The 14,955-nt window shown below is 41.5% G+C and overlaps 1 protein-coding gene across 1 annotated transcript in view; it reads right to left on the bottom strand.

The window, feature by feature from the left end:
* fam135b (family with sequence similarity 135 member B) overlaps positions 1-14,955 on the bottom strand; it is a 50,688-nt gene that overhangs the window by 17,037 nt on the left and 18,696 nt on the right. Inside the window, exons 3-8 of the mRNA XM_008295796.1 lie at positions 12,916-13,055; positions 8,090-8,160; positions 5,688-5,861; positions 4,825-4,951; positions 965-1,124; positions 216-265 (exon numbers count right to left, since the gene is read on the bottom strand). Of these exons, the coding sequence (XP_008294018.1) occupies positions 216-265; positions 965-1,124; positions 4,825-4,951; positions 5,688-5,861; positions 8,090-8,160; positions 12,916-13,055 (722 nt within the window). The remainder of the gene's footprint in view (positions 1-215; positions 266-964; positions 1,125-4,824; positions 4,952-5,687; positions 5,862-8,089; positions 8,161-12,915; positions 13,056-14,955) is intronic.

Here is a 14,955-nt window from a genome sequence, read left to right as displayed (position 1 = left end):
CTTCGAGACAAGAGGTGCTTGGAGGTATTTCTAAAGCAGCAGAGCTCGCAAATCTGTCAGCTATAACGCCAAAAACATACATTTTCCCACACGGACATGTTAAACAAGCCTGTATATTTGTCATAGACCGAACATGTAGGATCCGTGCAATATCTACAATCAACGTGCGTTATTATGACTTTGATTATGTGGATATGCAGTAGCTTAACACTTACCTGTAACTCTATTGTCAGCTGATTTAGAGTTTCTTCTACAGGCAGCTCCTCTGTGAAAACACATGTTATTTGCAGAGCTTAGTGCAAAAGTGGATCACACTTTGTGTACCTTGTAGGAAGACAGACCTACTGCAATGTTAATGACACAGACATCAAATTTATGTTGAACATCAGTTAAATACTAATTAAGCCTAAAGATAAAGATTTAATGTTGTCTATGAAAACTTAAAGCTGTAAATTATCCTCTTGGTAACTGAATACTGAAGATATATAAAATCATTCTGCTAGTTAGCAAAGTCAGTGCAGTAAAATGTGCTTGTATTTGTTTTTGAGTATTTTTTAATTTGTTGTGATTTTATACTTACACTCAACTCAGTGACATTTATTTTTTTTTTAGCAATTACTAGTTAAGCTTTTATAAGACGTAGTCACCATCCAAGGGTTGACTCATAAAATGTGACGCACTATATTAAACAGTCTAAATCAGCTCCACTTCAGTGTGTCTGTGCAGATAATATCATTCATTTGCTAAAAATAATTCTGTATTTAGTGCAAGTAAACTGTTAAATGCTAAACCTCTGTGTCTAATGTTGTAATTTTACATCAGTACTTCCTCCACCACTGCTACTGCCCTTATAATGTCCTGTAATAATATAATTGGGCAAAATGAGCTGATTCTAATAAAGTTATTTCAGATCTCACAAGACATTCTGTAAAGAGATGAATAAAAAGCTTTGCACGTGCATCACCTGAGTTGAGAGGAATCTGCTGGAGCTGTGGGATTTCCTTCATCAGTGCCGTGTAGTACGTGTGCAGGCCTCTGTGTGCCACCAGCAGGAGGCGACAGAGCCGCCGGTGCCACGTATGAGCTCTCTGCAGGCAATTTTCACTGGGCACATAAAAGCTTCCCTGCAGAGGAGGAGGCACAGAGGAAATGTCAGCTGCTATGTAGGTCAGTAGTCACCTCTCAGGTAAAACGGCCTGCCTTAATGATGGCCATGTACACATAGTTGAACTTTACAGCCTCCACTACGGCAATTGTACAGGCTTGTTGTACTGACCTTGTGGTAAAAGGAGCTTATTTCTGCATCTGCAAAGTCACAATAATTACTTGGAGGATCAAATACAACGTTAGGGACAAATGGGCCCTAAACACAGCTTGCTGTGAGCTGTAAAAGCCGATCAATACGTTTATGTGGCACAGGGGGATGTACGCCATCCTTTTTATGACCTTCAAAGGGCTGCAAAGTGTGGGAAGTTGACCCAGAATCTAACGTGTCATTACTTGTGAAATAAGAAATATTATATACACATATATATATATATTAAAAATGTATACAGGAGATAAAGATCACATTTGAAGAGTTACAATGAGATGCTAAGACATTTAAAAACAGTAAGGGGGGTTAGTAGCTAAAGGTCGGAAGTTGCTTGATATCGGAGCAGCATGAAGTAAGAGAAAAACATTTTAAGAATAGTTCCTGTGCAATCCATAGCTTTGGAATGAGCTATCTAAATATGAGTTGTAATATGGAGCGTGTTTCCAGCAGATGGCCCTCTAACAATAGAGTAAAAACATTAGCTGTGCTTCACCTGTTAAATGCATAGTATGAGTGAAACACAAGCATCTGTGCAAACAGCTACAAATCACTGATGTCCTGTTAATCGTGTCCCTCATTTATCTTCTTCAAGAACTAATGACCCTCAAACCAAACACCTATAATTGTACACATCAGCCATCATAATATGGAGCCAGGGGACGAGCAGCGCTGGTCCCTGACCCGAAACAGCCATCCATGGCGTTCTTCCCATGGCTGGGATGTTTTGGCAGCGCCACTGGGGCTCAGCACTCTAAAAAGCATGTTATGCCTCAGTATCTGAGGATGTACTGTAATTTGCCCCGAGCGAGTCACGTCTCTGGCCCTATCATCATACCTGCACACGCTCTGTAATTGCAGCAGTGCAGTATACCCAAACCAGGAAGGAACATCTGTATGTTTACTTTCATAATTCTCTTTAGCTTTTATAGAGGCCTGCTGGGATCAGTCTGTGAGCAAAACGCTGAGAAAAATAGTTTTTTTTTTGTCTGTATGAACTAGTCATTATCCTAAAACCATCATTTCTCTTCATTCTGACAATGCCTGGGATGCGCCCCAGTTTAAGTGACATGTGGATTTCTGCTTTTGTTTGCTACTATCACAGTCTGTAATTTTACCTCAGCATCCAATCACTGCTGCTGTCAGAGACGTTCAAAACAAAATCATTCTGACAAGAGTTCTGAACTGTTAGCTCAGATTTGTATTTAATTCCCACCAAAATCATCCCCACCAAGTGTCACTTCTTACAGAATTATTTTCCCTTTCATAAAGCTGACAGTGTTTTTCCTTTCAGCTGATATCATTTGGATTCCACAACATGTCATTTTAAATGTAATTTTTATTTTTTTTCCAAAAATTAACAGCATGACACTTTGAGGAAATGGCACAGCGTTAAAGGGGAAAGTGCTGAAAACGAAGTGTCGCCGCAGGTGAGAAGCTCTAAATAAATAAAGGTGAAGGAGGAGGTGGTGGCGTTGTGTGCAGATTTCACCTGCAGCTATATGGTACGTGGCGCTTGTGAGCAGAACTCATTACTGTGATCAAACGAAACCCCCCTGCCTGGCTAAACGCAGAGCTTATTAAAGTGCCCAGCCAGGGGTGGGAGTAAAAACCAGAAGGAGGAGCAGGGAGGTGGGGTGGGGGGGCCGGGGAGCTCATTAGGATTTACAGTTCAGGCTGTGACGTCCGCAGGAACCTGGAGGATGCAGGTTATAAAAGGGTAGAAAAAACATGGAGCCTGCAGCTTTACAACTGTGCGTTCAGTGTGTCGCAATAATTAGCAAATTGAGCAAAATTCTCTCGTTGGTGGAAAGTATAAAGCACAGGTATGAAGCCAGTTTGAGACAGTTAGCTTAGCTTAGCATAAAAAATGTGGAAGCAATGGAAAATAGCTCTACCGAGCAAAACCATTCTCTGGCCTCAGGGTTTCCTGTTCTGATGCTTTTAGCACAAGACATCAGCTTTAGGTTACAAAACTGTTCTATAGGTTGCTTCCTCTGCAGACAACACAGAGTTTGAATATCAGGTTTTTTCACATTTCAGCATCAATATTGGTCCAGAAACACCACAGAGACCACAAAAGACAAAGTCCGGGAACCTTTAATTGCGCTATTAATCCTGGGTTTTGCTTTTGAGTTTGATCTGTTTACTGAAAACTAAATATTTTTTAATTTTTCTTTTTTTTTTTTAATGTTCAATATTGCATTTTTGGTTTCAGCAGGATATTTGTAGCAGTAATTACTGTACGTATGGATGCATTTCCATATACAAGGACCTCCAATGTAAGTACCAAAATATAGCAACATGTAGCCTGGCATATCAGTGTAAAAACATATTGTGTTGTACTACACATTGCTGTAGTTTGATAAATCATCATCACACATAAAAATAAAACAAAAACCTAAATTTAAAAAAAAATTAAATAACTGTTTAGGAAAGCATAAATAATCTAAGGCTAGCTTGCCTATGAATGCGTTTGAGACTCTACCAGTATCACATAAACACATTAGTTACATGTTTTTTATTCAATTTTTGCGAAAACTTGAATAATAATTTTTTCTAGTTTTTATGCCGAGTGACATACGTGAACTATTTTGTGAATGGGTGTGACATCTTCCTGTACTATTCCAATATAACCACAAAAATATTACTATGTTCTTCCAGATGTTCTCTAACTAAAGCCACAATCCATCAGAACTGCTAATATCTGTATAATATGTTGTAAGGAACGGACACAGATCATATGTGCAGAACAGAATGGCTCGGTCAAATGCTAGAGACAAAATCTATTTATAAAAGAAAACAACTTTCTGTATAAAATTAGTTTTCACACACTTCTGCCGCTAATGCTGCACTAAATGCAGCACAACCGTATGTTTAAGTGATTAAAGGGTAATAAAGTTATTTGCTTTCAATAAAGCACACCATATATATAATCATGATTAATAACAATGATAGAACTAATTGGATCATTATTTCTGTCATCGTCTCGTTGTGTACCTGATGTGTACTTTAAATGAGCACAAAGGCCTGCGAGGCTACGCCATCACTTCCAGAGGAGGGCTCCTATCAGTTCCAGATGCTGTGCCTGCAGCCTACATGCCTGGGCAGGTGGGTTAATCAGATATTATGAAAAGCCACAGCACATGGTGATAATCACCGTGTTGGCTTCTGGTCTTTAAGCCTCCAAGACTCCATCGAGGCCCAACAAATGACTGATTCTGAGGGTCTAGAATCTGTAATCCCGATCAGAAAAACTCTCTTCTCGGCTCAGAATCCTGTTGCTTTCTGGATGACATGCTAAAACAAATCCCACCTAAATCCGTCAGCCTCTGTCCCTAAACCATCGTGCTTTTACGTCATTGCTTGGCATTTAGCTGCTTGCTTACAAAAAAAAAAGAGAAGAAGCAGCTTTACGGGGACAACTGTTTTCAGCTTTGCGAGACAAAACGGGCTTTGACTTCCTGCGACTCTCTATTTGAACGCAGCTGAACTGCTAAAGGTTAACATACCTCAGAGATGACAGGCTTGCAGTAGCCAGCTCCGAACACAAGGTTCTCTACAGACATGGCAGATGGGTCGCTGGCGCTCTCTGGCGAGCCCTTCCCCAGCCAGGAGCCCTTCCCTGTACGTGCAAAGCTGGAGGGAGAGAGAGAACGGGGAGGACACAGGCGAGGACAAAGCATCAGTGTGTGCGTGAAGGAAGACGGATAAGCTGAGAGACAGGAGCCGCTACTGTTCCAATCAATCGAGTGCTGCAGTAATCTATGTAATGCACGCCTGAATACTGAGGTTATGCTATCGACGGCTGAATTCATCAGATAAGTGTTTGGAAAACTATCCGTTCAAGCAGCTAACAGAACGCTATTAATTGCAACAGCCAAAACAAACAGGAAGGACGGAGCCGTGCCAGTAGTTGGTTCTCGTTATCTTGTTTTCTTGATGCCAACTTTCTACTTCGGGTCTCCTCATCGCAGACGGTCGACCTTTCGTTTAACCCCGAAACAATGTTTGCACCCGTAGCTTGAAAACCACTATTAAGCAGGGTAATGCAGCTTTAAATTCCTTCATATGTATGTAGTTTTTTTTCCGTATGTACTGCTAACTACCTCAGTACCAAACTATAGATCACTTCCAGGCCAAAGAGTACATTAATAATGCCCTCTCTTGGCTTAAACCCCCCAAAACTCATATCTACGTCTCAAAGTCACCTACATTTAAAGGTTCTTTTCCATGAAAAATGATCTAAAATACCTTAGATGTAACTCTGCACTATCACTTCCTCTACAATGTGCAGATCTATGCGGTCCCTGCCTCTCTCTCTACTAACTCGAGCACACCAGCTCGCCACCTGCTCAAACACCTGCAAAACTACCTGATTAGCGGCTGATGTAAGGCAACCAGTGAAGCATGTATGGAGACGGAAATGACGGACAGGTGGAAGTAGTCGAACATGACGGGGACGTGGTGGTGGAGGCCTCGTCGCGGGTGGAAGTGGAGGCTGAGGGTCCGACTGCTGATCAGTGGGACAGTCGCTATCTCTGCCAACCTGAAAGAGTGAAACAGAAGACAGGTTATTACACCAGATAACAAAGACTTAGCTCTTTAAGTAGAGATCAGAAAAGTTGTTTTTTTTGTTGTTCTCTCCAACTTGTGCTAAATCTAGTTTGACAGTCGATCACAGCTAAACAATGGGCTGAAAAACATCAATCAACACATGAAACTAAATAAAACCAACATGAGTGAAGGAGGAAATACTCAGATCCTTTACTGAAGTGTGAATGCCACATTATGAAAATACTCAGTGAAGATCCATCCATCCATTATCTGTACACTGCTTAGTCCTCACTGGGGGGCTGGAGCCTATCCCAGCTGACACCCTGGACAGGTAACCAGTCTATCACAGGGCTACACTTAGAGACAGACAACCAAGCACACTCACATTCACACCTACAGACAATTTAGAATCAGCAATTAACCTCAACATGTTTTTGGACTGTGTGGGAGGAAGCCAGAGAACCCGGAGAGAACCCACGCTGCACGGAGAGAACGTGCAAACTCTACGCAGAAAGATCCCGGTGCCCCCACCGGGACGGGAACCGACGACCTTCTTGCCGCGAGGCAACAGTGCTACCAACTGCACCACCTTGCAGCCCCTCAGTAAAGATGTTAAGGGAAATTTCAATCAGTGAAATATATTTACAGTATTAAACCTGTTCTCTATAACTAATATATTGTGCATTTTGTTATCAGGGCTGCAGGGTGGTGCAGTTGGTAGCACTGTTGCCTTGCAGCAAGAAGGTTGCCGGTTCGCGTCCCGGAATCTTTTGCATGTTTGCATGTTCTCCCCGTGCAGTGTGGGTTCTCTCTGGGTTCTCCCACACAGTCCAGAAACATGTTGAGGTTAATTGGTGATTCTAAATTGTCTGTAGGTGTGAATGTGAGTGTGCTTGGTTGTCTGTCTCTAAGTGTAGCCCTGTGATAGACTGGTGACCTGTCCAGGTGTCTCCTGCCTTCACCCTGAGTCAGCTGGGATAGACTCCAGCCCCCCATGACCCTAGTGAGGATTAAGCGGTGTACAGATAATGGATGGATGGATTTTGTTATCGCTAATACAATAATGTGCAGCTACCTGTGTGGAACTAACCTGAACTCGTGTAGGGTTGCAAGAAACGACTCATTTCATTACTGATTGATATGAAGATCAATAAATCGTTTGATCGTTGAGGTGTGAAGAATTGAAAAATAGTAGAGACACAACTGTAGAACCAGGGGCAATACTTAGAGGCACTACTGCTGTACATACAAGTTTAATTCATCATATAGCACCATTTTTTTTTAGTAATTGGTAACTGAAGTTGTTGAACAAGTGTAGTGAAGTAAAGTAAACATTTTCGTTAAAGTGTAACGGAGTAGATGTTCAAAGTTGCACAAAGAGAAAATAATTAAAGCATAAATCAAATACTTCAAGTTTCTACTTATGTAGAGTGCTTCAGGAAATATACTGTAGTTACATTACGGCGCTGGCAGTACATTAAAATAACAATTAAAGATCAGTTAATCTCTGAATCAGTGCCAATGCGAAACTACAGAGAGTGCAGATTAATTAAAAGAGTGCAAGTTAAGTGATTTTATTGCATATACTAAAAAATGTGACCCTGGAGAGTCTGTAATTTGGCACTAAAAGGAGCAGCTCTTTATTCACAGAGGGAGAAATATCACTGACAAACGTCTTTGCTTTCTGCCAGACGCTTTATAAAAAGACGTCTAAGAATGCAGACTGCTGCTCACTAATAATCTAAAGTCATTGCCTGAGGACTCGCACGTTGTCCTTCTAGCTGTGAAAGAAAGAGTTGACCAGACTCGTAGTGAAAGCCGGCATGCTGAGGTATGAAGCAGCTCCGTGTGGCATTGGTGGACGACTACTATAATCACGCAGGTATGACAAAAACTTTAAACACAACACTAGCTACGCTTCACTAATGCGAGGCCACTGGTCGATACAAAAGCCTTTTGTGGGGAATGCACATGACCCGATTCTTTGATTTGTCCCAAGCAAACAGACATATCGCTAAATCACTAAGTGCGAGCACAACAGTTGTGATCAGGTGCTTAAAGCGATGGCTACGAGCCAAAAGACATAATAGCCCTCATTCATGCCTGGTTTGCATTCTCACTCCGGCATAAAAGCTGCACAAAGGGGACGGTCCAGCGTTTTCCTGCTGTTCCTCTCAAACACACAGACACACATCATTTCCATGCAGCTCCAGAACCTACTGTTGCTCATTGTCTGTGAAATGAAGATCCAGCTTCAGCTGAAAGTCCACCTCACTCAAGGCTTCTTCCACCTGCAAAAGATGATTACGTTAGTGTTGCTGATGCGTGAACGTTATGGGAACAAAATGACAAAATAATTCCATTTTATTTGCAGTTCACAACATACGAGGTGAGTCAGAAAAGTTTCAGGACTGGTGTCACAAAAGATATATTTCAAATTCAAACTACAAACTTTTTCTTTGTCCTCTGACCCAACAGAAATCTAGTTATCTTGTCCCATGCAGCATTTTTTCTTTCGCTGCTTATCCCAACATTTCATATTTTCGGGGTTGTTTAAACCTCGCTGACAAGCAACACGATCTCAGTTTCAGAAAAGTTTCTCTTTGCCGCCCTTTTTGCCATGATGATGAGGGAAAAATAAATCTTCACTTGCTTTATAAAGAGGCGTGTTGTTGCTGTGTACGGTGATTTGGAGGCGTTTCTGAAGGCAACGAGCACGGAGGTTAAGAACAAGTGGAATTTATCAACACTGATGTGTGTACGACCCACGTAAGCATGTTTGATAAATACAGACTCTAAATTTCATGCGTACGACAGAATTTAGAACCTTTTCTGTGCACTGATGATAAATGAGGCCCCTGGAGTCTAACACACTTTCCCAGCCTTCTCTGCCTTCACGCCGCCATGCACTCCTGGACGGATTCTTCTGGGGTCCTCCTCAGCTCTGTCGTCACAGCCATCTTGATGTCGTCCACGTCTTCTCCTTGATGACCCCCTTGAGCTTGGGGAAGACGAAAAAATCCCACAGAGAAGGTGGGGTGAGCAGGGAGGTTGCTCCAGCACGGCAAAGTTCTTCTCGGTCAGGAACTGTTGGATGCTCAGAGCGTTGTGACGACTTGTCCTGCTACAACTCTCGTCTCTTCTTGCACACTGAACGAAGCAAACGCTGCAGGATCTCTTTGTAGACGTGCTGGTTGATCGTCTGAAGGGGAAAACTGGTTGTTTGTAGTTTGGGTTTGAAACATATCTTTTGTGACACCAGTCCTGGAACTTTTCTAACACACTTCGTATGTCATCTCACAACGTTTATCATAGAAAGGTGCAGATCTTGTGAATTTTAAACAGAGAACTCAGCAATCCAAAGTTGTCTTTGGATTCCCTCTGAGTAAGCATTTAGCAAAGGTGGGAAGGAACCAACAAAAAAAAAAAACTCCAACAGAACCAGGCTCAGGGAAGGCAGCCATCTGCCTCGACTGGTTGGGGTGAGAGTGGGGATGGGGGGTGTATGGAAATGGACTCAGATTTCCTGATCAAAAGAACAACACTATGTTGTATCAGTGCCTCCAGTACAGCTTCAGCACCCCTTTAAGGATTTTTTTAACCTCTCTCTGATGTTTAGAAGCATCTATACCTTCTCTACCTGTGAATCCAGTAGCCTGTTAAGCCAAACTAAGTTCTCTATCACACACATTCAAGTTTCAAAGTACTGGCCTCTTAGCTGTGCTGCTGTAGTTTGCTAGTGAAGCTATAAGGACTCATAACTTATCATTAGCTTAACATGCTGTGCAGGAACATTGCTGTAGCTGGATTTGTTTGTTGTGTTTATGAATTGTCAAGGTGCCTGCATTCAAGCTGCTGACAAATTATACTATGACTGTAGCTGTTGTCCTTTCTGTCTACCTTTGATATTTCATGACTAATATTCCAGAAAATTGTTGTTATGTTCTCTCACTGATATTGTTGAATGTTAGATTTGCATGCAAAAAGCTGAACAGGCATCGCAGCAGCAACCACGGAGGGCAAGACTTTGTAAAGAGTCAGTTACTGTTAGCAAAAAATAAATAAAAAATTCACAGTTCCAATTTAGTTCTTAGAAGAGAGTTTAACAAAAATCTTCCACAGGTGATGATTTGACTGTGACAGCCATAGTGTGCTCATCAAACCGTTCAGGAGAACCTGCTTCTTGTTTTACTCGCTGTCACTCGTGTATGTCAGACATGAAATACTGAATTAATGAACAGGAACCGCCGTCACAAACAACTGACATTTTTGATTTACTGCTATTTGGCAGAGGAGCTAATGTGACCAGCCTTGTCTGCGATGCTTATTTAGTCACTTAATGTTCTTTTTAATGAATGCATTTATGCTCTCTGTGTGCCAGCATTCCTTTTAATCTGATGCAGGCTGAGCAAAATTGAGCCACTCTCATGTTCAAAGTGCCATAGAATGCAATGGCATAAATAAGCGGGAAAACAAAAAGCTATGAGTGAACTACAAAGGCGGCGCCGAGAGTAGATGTGACAGTCTTTTGAAGATTGAAGTGTCCTGCTGATTTCAATAGATGCCTCTCTTCCTCCTGTTACTACACCGAACACTCATTTGCCCAGTAAATGCACAAGTCTTTGCAGTTCTGTCTAATATTGATGCTCGCATTGATTAAGCATACATATGGTCGTACGCCAGGGAAATGACGGGCTATTTTTGTCTGCGCTATCTGTAGCTGTGAGCAGCAGATAACCTCCCGAAGGTTAATGAGCGGGGAGCCTTCGGGAGGGCTTACAGCTGAAATCTGATATGCCTTTAAGCTCCTCCGTCTCCACACCTCCACATGACCGTCTACATTTAATGAAATCTTCTAATTTTAGGAGTCATGTGAGACAGAACATCCACATTCTGGCAGAAGCAGAGATCCTTCTGCAGCGAGCCGAACGTCTGTATTGTAGATATGTGTCGGGGAGCAGCTGAGCGACGGTGCAGGGTAATGTCAATGTGTGAGTTATGGCTATCAGATGGATGATTAGCTCCGAGAGGGGGCCATCTTAACTCCCACACATCCTAGCTTCAGGCCTGTGTCATTTGCTGTCACCGCTGATGGCTCCCAACGACAAAACAGGCAGAGTGGATTTTCAGGGTCGCGCCCACGGTGAAACCGTAAAGGACAGTACATCAATAACTGTCTGGCAGGTTTACACGCCTGATCATTTCAGCTAAACATGGCCAGTCTGGGGCACAGGCAATTTACATGTGTCTGGCAGGTGAAGCACATTATTCCAAGAGGCAAGTGGTTAAACTCGTACTGGTTCTGTGTCTATAATGGTTAAGGCAGCGTTCTTTTGAAAAGGGGGGATTAACATTTCCACCGAGTCGCCTTTACGGCGCTTTGGAGGGTCAGTCAGTCATTTCATTACCTGTCAAAGCCACCTGTGATACGGATCCCCATGGGATATATGGGGGTCGATAGCAGATTTAAATCTCTTTAAGGAATGTGTTTTTAGCTGTTAGGAAGCCCTGACAAAGAAAGACTAAAAATGTCCTCGGGGATCACCGAGAGATCATCAATTTGCCATTTTCTGCATTTGGCAGAGGGAGGGGCTCTGCTGTGTTTGAAGCACACCAATCAATTGTTCCCACTATAGAGATCAGACTGTGAACCTCCTCCAGAAGCTTAAAAGACAAATCTGTTGGGGGTGGCATAGAAAAGAGGACAAACATAGTGCTACTGTTACTTCAAGAGTTAGGATCATTTTTCTCTCAACTGTTTTTTTCTTCTTATAAATTCTGCCATGAAACATCCCTTTTTGGTTGAACTGCTATTAGCATATGAATATAAATAATCAGACAACAGTCTAAATAGATCATTTTTGGAACAGAACAATGTGTGGAAACAGACACACATGGAGTGGAGTAGAACGAACAAACATGGAGATGGAGGAGCAGAGAGAGTCACAAAACAGCAGTAGAAACTCCTCCACTGAGCTCAAACGAAACAAAATGCCCAAAAATCAGGTAAATAAAAACTATAAAATACTTCTTCGGTTTAATGGTACCAGTTTAAAGCTCTGAAAGGCACTTTTACTTTTAAAAAGCAGTGTGAGAGACTTATTTGGTCCCTTTATAAACACAGTAAGGGCCAAAAGTTTCAATGGGAGGGACTCACACACACTAAAATGCACATAAACCACCTAATATACAACTAACAAAGACCCCAGAAGCTCGGATTACAACACAGATAGAGCAAACGTGATCTAATTTTTTGCAGAGTATGTCATTGCTTCGCTATATCTTCACATAGCAGATAGCTGTTATGTTACTGTTCAACTCTCACATTACAGAAGCTTTGCATGCTGACATGCTTCCCACGGCGATACCTCCATGCTGATGTTTAGCAGGTATAATGTTTGTCACATTCACCAACCTAGTGTAGCATATTAGCACACTAACCTTTGCTAATTAGCTCTACAAACCCATGGATATTCTAATATACTTTAATCGTGGACTGACCATTGCTGTCCATGGAGTCATGTCCCTAAGTTTACGGAGGTTGTCTTTAAGAGATAAATCTGAAAACCTGTAAAATGTGCAAAACTCCTCCACCCACTGGTATTTCAGGACACTTTGAGCACTATTTTCCAGCATAATAATGGCATTTCTTTACTAAATAGCCATGTTAGATATCTGTTCTTATTACCAGGATTAAATGTGTTGGTTATGAAAAGGGAGTATTGTTTGTGTCAGATGATAAAAGCATCAGCGTAGGAGGGAGCAGAGGATGAAGAAATGCATTAATTAATGGTCATTTAATATGCAGTGAAGCCACAAGCTACAACTGTGGAGCAAAACGATTATACAGTTGTTTTCACTTTAATTATCCATCAGGCATTTTACACTTTTACAGTCTAGGCTGCAGATAAAACAAACAAACGAATGGCAATAAATCTTCTCTATATTTCTTTTTTTTGCTTCGAGGGAATGTGTGTGTGTTAGTGTGTGTTATGTGTGTGTGTTGTGTGTGTGTGTGTACAGAAAATGTCACCAGAATGACTCACCCTTTCTCCATCCAATAGCAGGTGGACTTTGAAGATCATACAGTCATTCACCGCAATCTCCTCATTTCTGTACAGGATCTGAAATATCCGACTGAACACGGTGCCGTCGTAAACCCCCGCAGAGCTGAAGCTGCACTCTCCTGGTGTGGGACACGACAACATAGAACAATAACTGTGAGCTACAGCAAAAATCCCCGATTAACTCGAGTGCAGCAGTCAGTGTGCACATTTCACAACATATCTCAGAGACCAAAAAAAAAACAAGGGTTAACTTGGCATCATCTAATATTTGCATGCCATGGACAGCTTAGTGATTATGTACCCACAGTTTGAGATGCATAATAAGAATGTGTGACCTAACATTTGCAAATGTTTACAGAGATTTGTGAGGGATCTGAGTGTGTACGTTCAGATCTGAGAACACGTGCTGAGACTTGTGAATATGTTTACTGATCAGATAATGGGTATTAGCTCAACAGTACTTCATGTTCATGCCTCTACTTTCCGAGGCCAACTTCTAATGTAGGCCTCTGTTTGCCCCACATACCCCTGATCCTTTGATATCCATAAAATGCATAGAAGAAGTTCTGAATGTTTGCATAGGAACTGCCTGTAATTATTAAAAATGTGGCGTTCACGCATTAGAGACAAATCTCACCTATTCTACATGTCTGTGAAACTCAAAGGGAAACACGCTTGTTAACTTTCTTGCCAATTTAGATGAAAGGATAAACAGCGCTCTGAAATCTCTCTTCTAAATCCGAAGCTAAAACCAGCGGCTAGCTTTGCATAATGCCCGCAAACAGCAACTCTGTCCGACCGTAGAACAATAAACACAGCAGCAGCAGCAGCTATGAAGCTCACTAATTAATGAGTTGCATCTTAGTTTGTTTATCCCGTACAAAACCAAAAGCATAAATATGCTTCAAAAGGAGGTCACCACACCCTGCCAAGAAAGTGTCGGATACATAAGTCGCTTTAAAACTGCAATATCTCTCTTTTTTAAAATCTTTTTGTGTGAAATAAACATAATTTATAAGATGTTGATTAGCTAATTGTTGTTATTTTTAAACCAATCCAGGCTAGCCTTCTCCCTCTGTTTCCCGTCTTCATGCTAAGCTAGTGGCTGCCTTTCATATTTAATCAACAGACAATAGAGATTGGTATCAGTCTTGCCCTGCAGAGGCCCGGTAATGCCAGCATAAAAAAGTACTATTTTAAGTTTAATTTAGCTAAACTTTAACTCTCAAGTTTGGGTCAGTGGCAAAAAGCCAAGTGGCGAGTGACGACATTTGAGATGATGGAGACCTGCAGACTCCAAAATAAAAGATGCTATTGTAGTTTATTTTGCCCGTCAGCATCCAGTTTTATTGAATCTCCTCCGTCACATTGCACTGGAGAGAGGAGACTGCCTGCTCCACAACAGAGAGGTGTTTTGTAGCTTTAAGCCAGGGAGCTGTGGTATAAATGCATCATTAGATTAAACTATTACCTCATTTACAACCGCGTTCGGCAAACTGACTGTTAGCGAGCTTGTTAACCTGGAGAGCTTATTGTCTTTTTTCAATGCGCAATGACTCAAAACTTGAAGAAGATTTCTGAAATTTGCAGCTTCTGATGCTTCTGATTGAAATCAAATCACAGCTACAGACCTATTCTCATGTCTAGTCATGAATTAAATGCCAGAGAAAGTCAATAGTGAAGTGAAACTCAGAGAATCCCCAGTGATGACACCAAAATGCCTGCATTAGTTTTGCTGTACCATGTTTTAGCGTGACCACAAGTACAGTATATAAATGTATTTTCCAAAATGTTGAAATGTTCCTTAAATGCAAAGATAGGTTCATTGTCATAGACAAATGTAGGAGGGGAAAAACAAGATGGTTGCAGAAGTTAAGATACAGTAGTGTTTCATTTATGTCACTTTTTCAAGGCAATTTGAGCCTAACAGAAAATACATCTGTGCTGGTAAATACATTAAAATGGTATCAAAATGTTCATGGTTCATTGTAATGCAGACTGATCACACCGACTAATTCT

Source organism: Stegastes partitus, unplaced genomic scaffold, assembly GCF_000690725.1.
Source record: "Stegastes partitus isolate 25-593 unplaced genomic scaffold, Stegastes_partitus-1.0.2 Scaffold1077, whole genome shotgun sequence".
Classification (NCBI taxonomy): Eukaryota; Metazoa; Chordata; class Actinopteri; family Pomacentridae; genus Stegastes; species Stegastes partitus.
Note: the sequence above shows the minus strand (reverse complement) of the source record. Positions and strands in the feature narration are given on the sequence as shown.